Raw genomic sequence first — 17,347 nt, forward strand, 5'->3', positions numbered from 1 at the left:
AAGTACTTTGCACTTGTCACTTTAATACAGTACTTTTGCTCCTCAACACCCATCATGAAACTTTTGGTTCCTCCACCTGTCGGCTACTTATTATCTATCAGTTATTGTTACTTTGAATTGTAAATACTTGTATGTGTATTCTGTTTTAATTGTTTTTCTGTCATGATTAATTTATTTGGTATGTTGTGTGGTCTTGGTCTGTTTCTGTTACTGGGACTATGGATGGAAATTAGCATCTTGCATATTTACATGTAACAATGTTCATGAATATGCATTGTCCCATTTCAAATAAACATGTATGTATGTAATTTAGAAAAGTATATGTTAGTGGTCACTCGGGAGGAGCTCGGAGTCGAGCCGCTGCTCCTCCACGTCGAAAGGAGTCAGTTGAGGTGGCTCGGGCATCTTTTCCGGATGCCCCCAGGACGCCTCGCTGGAGAGGTGTTCCGGGCATGTCCCATTGGGAGGAGGCCCCAGGGAAGACCCAGGACACGCTGGAAGGATTACATCTCTCGGCTGGCTTGGGAACGCCTTGGGGTTCCCCCGGAGGAGCTGGGGGAGGAGTGTGTGGATCGGGAGGTCTGGGCGGCTTTGCTTGAGCTGCTTCCCCCGCGACCCGACTCCGGATAAAGCGGAAGAAAATGGATGGATGGATGGACATGTTAGTGGTTAAAACAAGTGTCCATGCATGTGATGTCATTTTTGGTTATGTGTGTAATATCACACTCTGTTGCGAGTGCCGAAGAGGCACGAGAGTTGGAAACAGGACAGAACATATCATCTTTGTAATATAAATGCCCGTCTTTTGCAGAACCCTCAAGTATACAAACATACCCACAACACACTTATGTCATTATTCATGTGTACAACATAATAATAAAAAAAAAAAAGAGCAAACCACTCGCTGCACGGTTGCAGACACAGCTGTCATAGTTGTGGCAGGTGCATCCATTCACTCAGTACTTACAGCCATGGCTCACGCTAATATCTTTAATTTGACCTCCTCCCCACAAAGCTGTACCTGCCACAGTTCCAGAAGCTATAGTAGCGATAGCAGGACTCCCCCTGGAGGTGACTCTGCTCAGGGTTTTGAAAAGCAGGCCATCTCTTGCCATGGCAAACAATACGCGAGGCATTGGAAACATCGATCCCAGCAGGCTGGAGAGAAAAATACAAACACGGATTAACCATTACGTTCTAAACCAGTGGTTTCAAACCAAAAGTGTACAGATTTTCATTGATAATGATCACGTCAGCAATCTAAAGAGTGAAATCATCTGGTACCATGTGGTTTGGCAATGAAAACATCTATCCTCTTGCCCACTTATGGAATGAGTTTGAGGTCACTGGTTGAAATCCTTTAATTAATTAACACTATGATATTGATATGAGACACATATAGACAGACTGACTGTCCATTAGCTCAGTTTGAGTTTGTTCACAGGCTGAGGTGGTGGAAAAGTAATAGTTTAATTCCAGTGGTAAGCACTGTTCAGGTAATCCAATAACCGATAATTATTGAAGCTAATGTTTTTGTTAGTGGATTAGCTTTTCAGATAAGTTTTTAAAACCTCATCGGGCCAATTATCTTCTGATAAATTTGGTTCTGATAATTTTCAGTCCGCTAACATTTTTTTTTTGCTCTTAAAGTGAGCAAAGTTTAACAGTCAAAAATGTTTGTAAACCCTAAATTCAAACATTTTAATCCCTGTCGTGTGTAGATCAGTGGTTTATGCCTCAATCTATTAGTGTCGCTCAGGACAGGAAGGTGCCATTACTAAGGGTGGAGATGTGCAGGTCATCAATAATAAACTGACCGCTTTCTTTGCACTAGCGTCGCTATTTCTTAACGGATTTTAATACATGTAGGCTTGTTTTAAAGCCATTTGAAAGCTCTTTCCAATGAACCTACGCATGTGTGGGTGAAAAAAAAAACTTTTATGTAAAATGCAGAAATTTGGGGAAATTATGACAAACTGTGCTGCTTTTCTCGCTCTATTGTCGCTATTTGTTAACAGATTTTAATAAAAGTAGGCTTGTTTTAAAGCCCTTTAATTGCTCTTTCTAATGAGCCCATACATGTCTGGGTAGAAAAAATGTTTTATGTAAAGTGTGGAAATGTGGGGGAAAATATGCCATTCTGTTCATTTACTTGGATTTTTTTTTTTTTTACTGTCATCATAATTCTCGATGGATTTTTATAAATGAAGCCTTGTAAGTTGTATTCAAGCTGATTAAAAGCTCTCACGAACCCATACATGCCTGGATAAAAAACTCTTATGTATTAAAATATAAATCTGAAGTATGCCTTGCCATTGTGCTCATTTACCTTGCTGCTTTTTCCACTGTAATATTATTGCTAGTCTTTTAATGACAACAACATATACGAGGGCTGTCAATAAAGTAACGGTCCTTTTTATTTTTTTCAAAAACTATATGGATTTCATTCATATGTTTTTACGTCAGACATGCTTGAACCCTCGTGCGCATGCGTGAGTTTTTCCACGCCTGTCGGTGACGTCATTCGCCTGTGAGCACTCCTTGTGGGAGGAGTCGTCCAGCCCCTCGTCGGAATTCCTTTGTCTGAGAAGTTGCTGAGAGACTGGCGCGTTGTTTGATCAAAATTTTTTCTAAACCTGTGAGACGCATCGAAGTGGACACGGTTCGAAAAATTAAGCTGGTTTTCAGTGAAAATTTTAACAGCTGATGAGAGATTTTGAGGTGATTCTGTCGCTTTAAGGACTTTTCACGGTGCGAGACGTCGTGCAGCGCTCTCAGGCGGCGTCATCAGCCTGTTCAAGCTGAAAACCTCCACATTTCAGGCTCTATTGATCCAGGACGTCGTGAGAGAACAGAGAAGTTTCAGAAGAAGTCGGTTTCAGCATTTTATCCGGATATTCCACTGTTAAAGGAGATTTTTTTAATGAAAGACGTGCGGACGGATCCGCGCGTCGGGACGCAGCCGACGCGGTGCGGCGGCACAGGAAAAACACCTCCGTGTTGATAACCATTTGTAAAATCCAGGCAGCTTTTGATGGCTTTCAGTGGAGTGAGTATATGAGAAATTGTTTAACAGGCAGGACATGTTCCAACTTGTCCTTAAGGCTTTCAACAGAGGTGTTTTTCTTGTGGCGGAGCGTCGCGGCGGCTGCGTCCCGACGCGCGGACCCGTCCGCACGTCTTTCATTAAAAAAATCTCCTTTAACAGTGGAATATCCGGATAAAATGCTGAAACCGACTTCTTCTGAAACGTCTCTGTTCTCTCACGACGTCCTGGATCAATAGAGCCTGAAATGTGGAGGTTTTCAGCTTGAACAGGCTGATGACGCTGCCTGAGAGCGCTGAGCGACGTCTCGCACCGTGAAAAGTCCTTAAAGCGACAGAATCACCTCAAAATCTCTCATCAGCCGTTAAAATTTTCACTGAAAACCAGCTTAATTTTTCGAACCGTGTCCACTTCGATGCGTCTCACAGGTTTAGAAAAAATTTTGATCAAACAAAGCGCCAGTCTCTCAGCAACTTCTCAGACAAAGGAATTCCGACGAGGGGCTGGACGACTCCTCCCACAAGGAGTGCTCACAGGCGAATGACGTCACCGACAGGCGTGGAAAAACTCACGCATGCGCACGAGGGTTCAAGCATGTCTGACGTAAAAACATATGAATGAAATCCATATAGTTTTTGAAAAAAATAAAAAGGACCGTAACTTTATTGACAGCCCTCGTATATGATGTTTACTAACATTTTATTACAAGTCGATATAAAGCCATTCTGAATTTATGATTTTGACCCTCAGTCAGGGTAAAAAGTACCTCCTCCATCCCCTCCAACTACACTGTTAATATTTAAATGCTGCCTGTGACCACCATGTACATATCATATTAAACAACAACTGCAAGTACGAGGTCTGTGATAAAAGTAACGGACCTTATTATTTTTTTCAAAAACCATATGGATTTGAATCACGTGTGATTACATCAGACATGCTTGAACCCTCGTGGGCATGCGAGAGTTTTTTCACGCCTGTCGGTTACGTCATTCGCCTGTGGGCAGTCTTTGAGTGAGGAGTGGCCCACCCTCTCTTTGTTTTTTCATTGTTTAGGAATGGCTCAGAGACTGCTGCTTTGTTTGATCAAAATTTTTTCAAAACTGTAAGACACAACTGAGTGGACACCATTCAATAAATTCAGCTGGTTTTCGGTAAAAATTTTAACGGCTGATGAGAGATTTTGGTCTGGTAGTGTCGCTTTAAGGACGGCCCACGGCGCCTGATGGCGATCTGCGCTTCGAGGCGGCAGCGTCTCGCCGTTTCAAGTTGAAAACTTCCACATTTCAGGCTCTGTTGACCCAGTAAGTCGTCAGAGAACAGAGAATTTGCAGAAGAAGTTGGCATGAGGAGTTTATTCGGACATTCCATTGTTAACGGACATTTTGTAATGAAAGAACGTGCGGGCAGAGTCGCATGTCGGGCCAGACCCGACCGCGGGGGGTCGCGACAGGAAAAACACCTCCGTTGGAAACCTTAACGGGCAAGTTGGAACATGCCCAAGCTGTTAAACAATTTCTCAGTTACTCACTTGTTGAAAGCCATCAAAAGCCGCCTGAATTTTACAAATGGTTTTCAACACAGAGGGGTTTTTCCTGTCGCGGCGCACACAGATTTGCCGAGTCATCACGGAAATGACTCGGCGAATTTGCGCGCACGTCTTTCATTAAAAAATGTCCTTAAACAGTGGAATGTCCGCATAAAGTCCTCATGCCGGCCTCTTCTGAATCTTCTCTGTTCTCTCACGACGTCCTGGGTGAATTAAGCCTTAAATTAGGATGTTTTCAGGTTGAAACAGGCTGACGACGGCGCCTGGAAGCGCTGCAGGACGTCCCGCCCCGTGGGAAGTCCTTACAACGACAGAAACACCCCATAATCTCTCATCAGCCGTTAAACCTTTCACCGAAAACCAGCTTAATTTCTCCAATAGTGTCCACTCGGATATCCCTCACAAGTCCAGAAAAAATGTTGATAAAGCAACGCGCGCCGTCCGCAGCGGCTATTCAGACAAAGAGATTCCGATGGGCGGGGTGGAGCACTCCTCACTCAAGGCCTGCCCACAGGCGAATGACATCACCAACACGCGTGAAAAAACTCACGCATGCGCACGAGGGTTCAAACATGTCTGACGTAAAAACATATGAATCAAATCCATTTATTTTTTGAAAAAAATAAAAAGGACCGCTTTTTTCATCACAGACCTCGTATATATATAGACATACGTAAATATATTTAAACATTTTGTTTCCATATCTGTATGCATGTGAGGGTGATTCTTTAACTACAGGCACTATTGGCCTTGTAAATGTAATTTCCACCACACCATTGCCTTACAATATAAAGCGCCTTGGGGCAACTGTTTGTTGTGATTTGGCGCTATATACATGTGCTCTGATGTCACTGTTTATCTCCATAAAAACTACCCAAACAATCTTTCATACAAACTGTTTAAAGGGACATTACGGTGTTGTGGTGGAAATTACGGCAATAGTGTGGGACAACTACATTTTGTTTAAAAAAATCACAACAGTTGTATGACATTGAATACCCCAATTATGTTTTGATTATTTTACTGATATTTTATTCAGAGATATTTTAAAACATTAGAAAAAATGTTTCTTTACCATTCATTTTTATCATTGAAGATCAAAAGTCTGGGTGTGGGACAAGCACAAAACGGCAATATTTGCATATAATGATGCTGAAAAAAGGTGAAAAAGTCATCATAGACTACTAGAACAAATTTCTTAACACACTTTCATTGTAAAGATAACTATAAAAGTGTGAAATTTCCCCTTTTTCCTGTTTTTCATACAATATGATTAAAAGACATAATAAGTGCCCGTAGTCTAAGAATCACCCGTGAACGCAGCTTAATGAAAAGAACTTATGGCGTTGAGTCATAGTCGCAGTATATTGATATTAAATTGCAACGTAACGACTTTAAAATAGACATTTGTGTTAAATAATTACATTAAGGCTCTTGTACAGTTTGTTTTAGTATTGGAGAATTTGTTTTTGTAGTTGGTGCAGTTGATGGTGAAGCACTGGCTGCCTTTTTTCTCATCATTTCACTTCTGTTTAACTGGCTCAAGGTCTCGCTCCACCCTTAGTAATGGCCGCCGTGCGGGATACCGCTAGTCGCGTGACGTCCATTCCAGTCTCTATTTCCATGGTTTATGGCAGACTGACTGTCGCTTGTTGATGACATCATTAAGTGCAAGATGTGATTGGCTGGTCGGCGCAGCAAGTGTTGTGGTAGTGTAGTTTGGGTTTACTTTGGACGTTACACTGTTGCAGTCCACTCGACACAAACAAAACAAACTAATTTTAACATTATTTTATTTCTTTGTGGCTGACGGGATAATTTAATCAGCAAGACTCGGTGGGAGAGAGAAGATCTCATGAAGGGACTTTTCTTCACCATTTACACACCGTTTTGTATAATCAGGATGTTTTATGTGCAATATTTTCTTCAGAATTTAATGAATCCCACTGAATCTAACAGGTAAGAATTTATAGTTGCTACTTGTCTTTTATTCTGCCAGTCAATTCATTAATGTACGTATTTCGGTTGTTTAAACTGCAGGGTTCAAAGTGTGTGAAAAAGTAGCAGCTTTTAGTTCGTAAATGACGGCTTATCTAATACCGAGATAAACTATGACTTCTAATACTGTGTTTTACTGCTTTTGAAAGATGGTGACAATGTTTGGGGTTTTATTTTTTTGTTCATTCATTTATCATGTGTTCTTTTTGTGTTTGTTTTTGTGTTTGAGCCCCTGTGGTGTTTAAAGTGAAACTCATTTGTCACAAGCCGACAGTGTAATCTGATGTGGCTGCATCCGAATAAAAGGTATCGGTTATCTGTAATAAAGATAAATCTTTTAGCAGTTTATCGGTTTAGCGTCATAAAAGATAAATTTACAGTTATTGGAATAATGGTTATCAAAGCTAACTTTTTATTTAGCTGTGCCCACCACTGTTTAATCCAAATATAACACAGATTAGATTGATTTGGCTCTCTGGCAGTGCTTCCAGAGTGAGAACAGACAGGTCAGGTTGGGTTATGTCCTACAACAGTGTGCATGTGGGTGATTCTTTAACTACTGGCACTGTTGGCCTTATAAATGTAATTTCCACCACACCATTACCTTACAATATAAAGCGCCTTTGGGCAACTGTTTGTTGTGATTTGGCGCTATATACATGTGCTCTGATGTCACTGTTTATCTCCATAGAAACTACCCAAACAATCTTTCATACAAACTGTTTAAAGGGACATTACAGTGTTGTGGTGGAAATTACGGCAATAGTGTGGGACAACTACATTTTGTTTAAAAAAAATCACAACAGTTGTATGACATTGAATACCCCAATTATATTTTGATTATTTTACTGATATTTTATTCAAAGGATTCAAAGGAATTTTATTGTCATATGCACAGAAGAACATGTTCCCTGCACAATGAAATATGTCTACTGCATTTAACCCATCCTAATTGCCAGTAGGAGCAGAAGTCGCCATTAGGCGCCCGGGGATTCAGAGATATTTTAAAACATTAGAAAAAACATTTCTTTACCATTCATTTTTATCATTGAAGATCAAAAGTCTGGGTGTGGGACAAGCACAAAACGGCAATATTTGCGTATAATGATGCTGAAAAAAGGTGAAAAAGTCATCATAGACTACTAGAACAAATTTCTTAACACACTTTCATTGTAAAGATAACTATAAAAGTGTGAAATTTCCCCTTTTTCCTGTTTTTCATACAATATGATCAACGGACATAATAAGTGCCCGTAGTCTAAGAATCACCCATGTGTGCACGTCTTACTCTCCATCCTCAACCCATCTCTGCACAGAATTTGTCGACAACTTTGAAATTTAATGAATCCTTTTCAGCCCACAGTTTGGTTCCCGAAAAAGATATATGAAGCTTCCACAGCTGTACTGCCAGGAGGTTCACACCTGGTGGAAAGTGCGCAGAGTGATCCCACAGCCACAGCATATTTGGCAGGACCCCATCCAACATAGTCAAAGGCGACTGGCAAGGGGCTCTTTTGGTTTAGAGCATAGTAGGGCATCATTAGTGTGAGAGCAGCAGACACACCAAAGTAGGCCAAGAAGCAGATCAACAGTGAGGCAATGATGGACACAGGGAGTGACTTTTGGGGGTTCTTCACCTCCTCCCCTGCAAAAAGGAACACAGAGGACAATGACATTTTGAGGGATATTCCTCCTTAAATCTGTTTAAAGCATGACTGAAAATAAAGACGTGCCCATTTGTCCTCTGGATTTAATTTATCCTAATCACACTGAGGCTACCCAGTAAGAGCAGTGGGCAGCCACAGTCCCGAATATGACCCTAATGTGCATATCTGATGAAGGGAAAAATTTTGATTATCTGGAGGAAACACATGCAGATACAAGGAGAATAAAAAAACACAAAAAACTTCACGAAAAACCAGCATTGCTAGAATTGAATCCCAGATAGTCATGCCGTAAGGCAAGATTGTCAACCACTGCAGCTAATAGCATAGGTATAACGTGACATTGCCTAATGCTGCTTTTACACATAACGACAAGTCACAAATGCTACGAAGTATACATTCTTGGCCGCTGATCACGAATGTGATGATTTGAAGCAGAGGTGGCAGGTGTCCTCAGGAACTGCTGCAACCTGTTACCACGCGTTACGAATAATGGCACGTGTTGCTGGAGAATTATCAGGAACCATTACGCACACTCAAGAATAATGTTCCGCGCTGTTGCGCGTAACAGTGCATCGTTACGTTCTGTCACATTGTGAATGAGGCGAATTGTCTCCACACACACCCGTATTCATCCATCAGTTGCTGAACAATTCAGATCACTCCAGTTTGCTCCCCGAAATCAACAGCAGAAGAACTTTGTGATTGCATGCTTAGTTGGGCTCTGTGCCATGGAGTGGCGCAGAGAGGAGGAGACGGAGAGAGCCAGACATGTGGCTCCACGTGGCTCCCGTCTCGGTCATTTTCCCCAATATCAGGCACAGCAGCAGCAGCAGCACGTGGAACACCTGCAGGAGCGTGCTGATGAGCATTGGAACGAAACTTTTAGCTGACTTGTCGTTGCTGTCCTTCTTCAGTATACTGCAGCAATGAAATTGAATGTGCACCAGCACGCACTATTAAGAAACCTATTCAGATGCGTTAAGTCATATTAAGAATTGTTGTGTGGGCCGCTGAAGAGGAGGTACTGCTGGCCCACCACCACCAGAGGGCGCCCTGTCTGGAGTGCGGGCTCCAGGCACCAGAGGGCGCTGCCGCCTCACAGGAGCAGCCGGGGTGACAGCTGTCACTTATCGCCTACGACAGCTGTCACCAATCATCTGATCAGCAGTGGTATATCAGCAAGACGACATCTCCACCTCTTTGCCGAGATATCGCTCTACCGAGGAGGTAACGTACTCAGCCGACTTTGTTGTCTTCCTGACAGGAATACCTGTTGCTTTGTGTGTTGGATAGCAGATATTTTGTTTCCTTTTTTCCGACGAGAGGTGGAGGTGGTTTTCCACCATACGTGTTGCTGGGTGCAGACGCACCCACATCTAACTGTTTTTGTTCCTCGCCAGCAGTACCAGATCCGACAAGCGGAGGCAGGGGCCACCTGGGAGTTCGGGACTTGGCGGCTCCAGTATTCCCGGGGTTCGGTGGCGGAGGAAATCGTGTGGTTCCAGTTCTGCTTTGGACAGACGTCTCTTATCTTCGAGCCTGCCCACGCGACACATTTTTGTGAATTGACTTCATTGACTATTATTGTAATCTGCTGTGTTTGTTGTGCTTATTCACAACAGTAAAGTGTTGTTATTTGACTTCCTCCATTGTCCGTTCATTTGCGCCCCCTGTTGTGGGTCCGTGTTCCTACACTTTCCCAACAAAGAATGTCAGGAATGTGCCAAGAATGACAGAAATATGACATTCGTAACGGGTCCTGCCTATGTGTAAACGCAGCATAATGAAGCACATTTATTAATTTTCATGGTTCTGGTTTTAAAAGTATGAAAAGGTGAAAGAAAAAGTAAATACAATGGCAAATTGATAAATGGGCTGCATCTATATAGTGCTTTCATTGTCAAAGGACTTTACAGTGATGCTTCACATTTACCAATTCACACCTATACTGACACGTCGATATCAGGATGTTGCCGTGCAAGGCACTCAGGTGCACATTTGGAGAAACTTGGGGATTAATGACTTTGCCTATGGGCCTTTGTGATTTTCCAGCTTGATGGGAATTTAAAATATAATGATAAAATAAGGATTTATACTGTAAATGTCATTGTGCCTGTTGTATAAGGTCAATAATGTTAACATTTAATAAAGTGTCAAAACATTTATAATACTGAATAAAGCTCAGTGTATTTATTTAATACAATACAAACAATATGATACATGATACAGGCCTCAGTTTGACATATTCAGTGTAAATTACATAAAGTCACCAATATCACAGTTTATGACAACAATAATGTTTTAACAATGGGTAATATTGAGCCATACATTCCTATTTACATGATGGGTATTCTGAGCGCAAAATAAGGTGCAAGGCACAATGGGGTATATTTTGTGTTTAATTTTTTTTTCAATTCAGTTTCTTTGTCGTTGCACTAATGCATACCCCTCTGTATACAAGCAGAGGGTACGCATATTGTCAGCTTGCATATGCAAACATCTTAATGTTGCACTGGAACACAGTAAGGTACAGGGCAACAGCATGGTGGTTTAGTGGTTAGCACTGTTGCCTCACAGCAAGAAGGTCATGGTTTTGATTCCCACCTGTGGCCTTTCTGTGTGGAGTTTGCATGTTCTCCCTGTGTTTGCGTGGGTTCCTCCCACATTCAAAGACATGGAGGTTAGGTGAATTGGAAACTTTATTATTGTCCAGTTCTCCCTTGCAAAAGAGGTCTCGATCTCAATGGGACTAACCTGGTTAAATAAAGGTTAAATAAATAAAAATACGGTCAGAGTACCACTACACTATGGAAGCACCTTGGGTCCTGGCAGAAAACCGGTTGATCCCCACGTCACACCAGCCATCTGTCTGCTGCAGCCAGGTGAAACATATCAATCAACCTTTGAAGAAGGTACTGACATCTCTTTTGGGTCTTTTGGGTCCTTTTGCTTCCTGTCTTATTGTATCATTGGAAGACCTGCATGCTAAACGGAACTTAAAGTGACACCTGGATGTTTTTAACACTAAGTCTCTCTAGAGACTCCTCGGGTAACACTTGAATGACTTTGTGTCAAATGAGCAGTTATTTAGTTAGACTCGGTAAAGTATAAGTCCCTTTGGCTTGGATCTGCATGTTGCTTTGGCAACTGTAACCATTAGATGGACAGCAGGTAGGGGTGGATTTGAACCATTCATGCTGGAAACAAGTGCACTTCGTGACACTCAGACGAGGCTGTGTCTCACTATGTCATGTACTGTCTGCTCATCATGCACATTCCTCAGTGCTGAAGATCACAGCAAAGGGACACAACCAAGGGGATGGCCATGGATCAGCTGGTTGCACCAGATATAGCTACTTTTGGGAGATGTGGTTGGACCAGCTGTCTGGCTGGGTAGTACCAATCATGCATGACCTAGGGCAGTTCCGTAGTGTGGTGGATTTTACACTGAATGGAGCCAGTGCATGCTCCCACACCTGACCTGTCAAGGCCTTCTACAGTTTGGTCCTTCATCATAACAAACCTGAATTAAAAACCACTGAATAACCACTGAGATGTAGCTCCAGACAGACAAGGATTCAGACTGCTGAATACAGATAAGTTTTCTAATTTTTGTCATATGGGCCTGCCTGAGTGTTCCATGATGCATATCACAAAATGGCCGACACCCATCCAAATTGTCCTTGTAACTATCTGATCTTAACCTAACTGCTTTTCAAAATGGCTGACGCACAAAATGTCCTTACATGATCTGGCCCCATGATCTGTTATAGTTCTGGACTTTTTTCCACTCCCGTACTCTGAGCCCTCTGTGTTTTTATTCATGTCAGGTCATTTGGGTCAGTTTGCTTTGTGTTCCATCCCACTGCACTCCTCATAGTCTCACAGTCCCTCGCCAGATTGTTGAATGTATTTCACCTTCCAGCCCTCACGCCTTGTCTTGTTTTGGCTTCTGATCAGCCTGTCAGTATTTGACCTTGTTCTGTCCTTGACCACGTTTTTGTCTTTGCCTCTGAACGCCACTATGCCATGTATTTTTGAACTCAGCCTGTTTATTGGTCCTAGCCTCAGTCTCCCATCAGTCTGTACCTGTTGGGAAGGTGTCGTAGCACGGACCCACAACAGGGGGCGCAAATGAACGGACAATGAGTAAGCCAAAAGGTAACAATTTACTGTTGTGACAATACACAACTAAATACACAGAAATTGCAAAGTCAATTAACACCAGGTGACGTGTGGGCAGGCTCGAAGATAGAAGACCCCGACGAGAGAGAGGCCGCGTCCCACACGGCCTCCACCACCAACGGTCTGAAGAACACCGGAGCCGCCAAGTCCCGAATCCCCAGGTGACCTCTGTCTTCGGCTGTCGACCCTGGTACTGCTGGCAAAAAGCAGAGACAAGATGAATGAGTGTAAATCCGTACACTCAGTGGTCTACAGTCTGTACACAGTTAGGAGGGAGCACCTCCACCTACAAATCACACACACTCGTGCAGCTCCTGATCTACCACTTATCTGGGATGGGGTGCGAGGTGAAGCCGTCACTCTCACACCAAACGCCAATCCTCCAGACAAGGCAACACTTTAGGAAAACGGCTGCAACAGAAGTTCAGTTGGTTACACAATGTGTCAGTCAGCAGAGAAATTACCTCTCGGTAGTCGATTTCTCGGCGAGGAGGTGGAGTTGCAGTCCGGCTTTTATGATGGTGATGATGATGATGAACGAGTGACAGCTGGTGCAGGGGATGAATGACAGCTGTCACTTCTTCTGGGTCTGGCGCCCTCTCGTGCTTGGAGCCCGCACTCCAAGCAGGGCGCCCTCTGGTGGTAGTGGGCCAGCAGTACCTCCTCTTCAGCGGCCCACATAACAGTACCTTTGCTTCGGTGCTGGACCACATGTGTATCGAATCCCTGCTTGTTTCTTCAAATAAACCTATTTCTTACTTCATTTGCTGTGTGAGGTTCTGTTAGTGTCGTGGCCACCCGATTTGTGCCACACCCTGATAGTCCTTGTATTTGGCTCAACTATCTGTTCCTTTTATGGCTGTCTAATTGATAAAACCATCTAATATTTTTATAGCTGTCTAATTGATAAAACCAAAGTATTCACATCTATTTGGACAGCATGATGGAACACTCTGATTTATTGTTTGGCATCGACATACACAAACACATACACAAACACTATAAGATTTTTACATAACAACCTTGAACGCAACCTGAGCAGATACCCGCTTCTAACTAGCCTACTTCAATTTTGCAGCCAATCACATAGCCACTGATTCACAACAGCCTAAGGAATGCCCACATGGGGCCGGCTTAGGCACAGAAATAAAAGTTAGAGTAGAAAGGAAATCTGGGCTCTTTGTTCTAGGTGTTTGCATGTGATCTGGTTCAGAGATCCCAGTGATGACTCTGTGTATCAGGGTTTGAACTTTTTCAATACAACATCTTAACTTTGAAGTCCATTTCCTGTCCAATTCTTTTTGAAATCACTGACCACAATAAAAGAACCTAACAGGCCTGTTGCTCAGCAGTGGATATTTAACGATCATCACCACATACAAGCAAACATGAACAAGGGTTGTGGTCTACTGACCTGTTGTAGCAATGCAGTCAAATCCAATAAAAGCATAGAAACACGTTGCAGCGCCAGCCAAGGTTCCAGTAAACCCATACGGGAAAAATCCACCGACTCCAAAGTCACTTGTCAGATTGGCAGTGGAAGTCAAGTTTCTGAGAAGATTATCTCAGTGTTATTAACAAGAAAATAACTACACCATGTGCAGGAGGGAAATACTATCAGATCAAGCATGCACCGAAAACACAGGCAGGATTAGAGTGGTCTTTGACATTACTTCAGGACTGCTGTTTCATTGAGCAAGGTCTCTTCGCTGATCTGCCAGTTGGCGATATCTCCCTTTATGAACCCAGAAATGATCACAAACAACAGCACCACGATGTTGATCCCTGTGAAGATCTTGTTGATCGTTGTCGACTCTTTCACTCCAAAAGCCAGCAGACCTTCACATGCAAATATTTGTAGTTTTTAAATACATAATATTTTCATGTTATACTATTAAGGTGATCACGTCAATGACATTACCTGACAGGAGCATGATTAAAGCAGCAGCAAAGATGTCTGGGTACGGTGCCAGTCCAGGAAGGCCCATGGCTGCATGGGTCTCAAAGTATTGAGATATGTAGCCCCCAATGAGGTCATCAAATGTCCTGCTCCATGCCAGTGCCACACTCGCTGTCCCTGAGCAGATAGAGAGAGGAAAAAGGGAACAGACTAGTCAGTGTGAGTCACCAGTTATCAACAAGAAAATCTGTTCATGCAATCGTTTCCTTAGCGTGCTTTACACACTTTATGGCTCTGTGATTTTAATCTGTGTTCCCTGGTCGTTAATCTGGCAGCAGTTAATTTAAGAAACACAGCGAGTACAGCTGCCCAGTTAAATAGAGCTCAAATTAAATGTTAAAATGTAATTAAATAAATGTTAAAACTTAAATTCACCCATTTTGGCAGCGGCAGCGGTATGCGGCTTTCTCTCGCTCTCAGCTACCAGTTAGCAGCCTGCACAGCCAGTTAACTGTCAAATTGTGCATCTCGTTGCATAACTTGACACTTTTTGACAATATTGTGCATGCGTGCACATGTGCAATATGGATGAGAACAGGAATGACATTCAACAGGAATGACATCTTGTCAGAACACTGGTCAGGGCGCGGAGTAATATATCCAAATGTGAAACCGTTACCATGATATTATAGAGTCTGAAATCTCACACAATTAACCAATCAGATTCATGGAAAAATGTAATTAGATGAAAATTAAAAATACAGCCCAGGTTGAAAAATCCCAGCAAAATAGTTTAAATATATGTGGACAGAGCAAGATCAAAGTCTGTAGCTCAATAGCACTGACTCAATACCTAATTGTTTCCTTGTGCTGAACTGTTTTTAAGATGTTGCATTATTATGCTTGTTTAAGTTTATTTAATTCAAAATAGCCAAGTTAATTGTACTTAAAATAAGTTTTGAGCTTTGAGCTAAGTGATTTAATTTAACTCGAGTGCAAAGATTTGTGTAACACTAACTTCAAGTGTTTAAGTTCCACAACAATTTGTCACTTTTGCGTAATTAATTTTTTTAATTGTAAGGTTACATGAGTTCTGCCAACTTGTTTGAAACTAGATAAGACTTTATTAATCTCAAAATGGAGAAATTCACAAACTACATGCCTTAACGTTGCTTATGAAAAATTCATGAAGCTAAATCTTGTGTATCACACTTGCCTATGACATAGGTCAGCAACATATTCCACCCTGTGATGAAAGCCAGCAGCTCTCCGACAGTCACGTAGCTGTACAGATAAGCCGAACCGGTCTGGGGAACCCGGGCCCCAAACTCTGCATAGCACAGACCGGCGAATATGGAGGCCAGGGCGGCGATTAAGAAGGAGATGATGATGCTGGGTCCCGCAGAGACTCTTGCTACCTCTCCAGAGAGGACATACACCCCGGCCCCCAAAGTGCTGCCTACACCCAGGGCCACCAGGTCCACAGTGGTAAGACATCGGTGAAATGTGGACTGCTCTCCCTCAGGCTCCAAGGGCTTTCTCCGAGACAAGCTCTTCAAAAACGACTTCATTCCACCGCACGACATTCTTGAAGAGTCTCAGAGAACAATGACAGATGAAGGGTTATACAGCCAATGGCATGTAGGAGTGAAAAATGATGTTCAGAAAGAGCAAATAAGGGGAAGTGAGAGTGAGAGGAGGGGGCAGAAACGGCGGATGGGTGTACGTTTCAGCAAATAATTGTTAGATCATCCCCATTGTGGAGCATTATCTGCTTGAATCAGCATTGTTCTCTAAAACTGGTTTATTTTTCCATGTTCATCCATCAGCAAAATTTAAAAGGAACTAGACATAAAACAAACAAGCCAACGAACAGTAGAGATGTTGAAGAATTGTTTGCTAAAATAAAACAGTTAACATGATAAAAGAATGCATTATATTTTACAGGATTTAAATCAAAGGGAAAAGAGAAATGCTACTCACCTGTCCTGAGTAAATCACCTGCTTCAGAGGTGTGCTTAAAAGAAAATCAGTAGAATGTGTTAGTCTTTTAAATGACAAGCATCATTAATATCCAAGTTGTTTTTTTTTGTTGTTGTTCTTTTAGCAGCCCCCTGATAGGAAAGTGCTGATGCTTGGATTTTTCCCTGCCAGCACAGAAACAACGCTCGACTATAGCGCTGCACTTTACTCTACGGAAGCGTATTGCATTCACTGGATTAAAAAAAAAATTGACCGCTGATCTTGTAATTACGAGAAAAGATCTCATAATTATGACATCAGGATCTCGTAATTACAAGAAAAGATCTCATAATTACGACATCATGATCTCGTAATTACGAGATCAGGCTGTTTTTATTTATTTATTTTGTGTGTGTGTGTGTGTGTGTGTAATCACTTCTGTACAATGTGATTCCGTACTTCCAGTCCCTCAATAAAGACAAGTGTGAGAATTCCTGAAAATCTGCCAATTTGTAACCTCCGACACTGCACTGTTATCGCACACCACGGCGCATGCAAAGTGTGGACTTCCCCCTAAACTATTCCTGGATGAATGAAACTCCTCCAGCGAGGCGGGGCACGGGACCCACAGACTGGCTTGCGCACGGCTGGGAGTGAGCCCTGCTGTGTCCCTCAGTGGTCGGTGGAGCTATGTGAGTGAAAGCTGGAAGATGCCCCATGCTCCTCCCTGGACAATCATCCAGGAGTACTTCAGAGGAAAATCCACAATTTGTGTTTGATTGCAGTGTGTTATCATCGGCTGAGCTCAGCCCGCTTCTTGACTGAGGGACTAGAAGTACGGAAGTATATACATAATACAATTTAGACACCTGATCTTTTCTCATAATCACGAGATCCTGAGCTCGTAATTACGAGATCTTTTCTCGCAATTATGAGATCTTTTCTCGTAATTACGAGATCAGCGGTTGATTTTTTTTTAATCCAGTGAATGCAGTACGCTTCTGTATGACTCAGCTTTCAATTATTTGCACAATTATTTC

At 42.4% G+C, this 17,347-nt stretch overlaps 1 protein-coding gene across 1 annotated transcript in view; it reads right to left on the minus strand.

Annotated features, from left to right (window-relative positions):
* LOC117520172 (cationic amino acid transporter 2-like) overlaps nt 1-16,401 on the minus strand; it is a 28,861-nt gene extending 12,460 nt beyond the window's left edge. Inside the window, exons 1-7 of the mRNA XM_034181487.1 lie at nt 16,329-16,401; nt 15,562-15,932; nt 14,367-14,522; nt 14,119-14,284; nt 13,860-13,996; nt 8,016-8,238; nt 1,022-1,158 (exon numbers count right to left, since the gene is read on the minus strand). Of these exons, the coding sequence (XP_034037378.1) occupies nt 1,022-1,158; nt 8,016-8,238; nt 13,860-13,996; nt 14,119-14,284; nt 14,367-14,522; nt 15,562-15,931 (1,189 nt within the window). The 5' untranslated portion in view covers nt 15,932; nt 16,329-16,401. The remainder of the gene's footprint in view (nt 1-1,021; nt 1,159-8,015; nt 8,239-13,859; nt 13,997-14,118; nt 14,285-14,366; nt 14,523-15,561; nt 15,933-16,328) is intronic.
* Nucleotides 16,402-17,347: the final 946 nt, after the last annotated feature.

The sequence above is a fragment of the Thalassophryne amazonica genome, chromosome 11, assembly GCF_902500255.1.
Source record: "Thalassophryne amazonica chromosome 11, fThaAma1.1, whole genome shotgun sequence".
In the NCBI taxonomy this organism is placed as follows: domain Eukaryota; kingdom Metazoa; phylum Chordata; class Actinopteri; order Batrachoidiformes; family Batrachoididae; genus Thalassophryne; species Thalassophryne amazonica.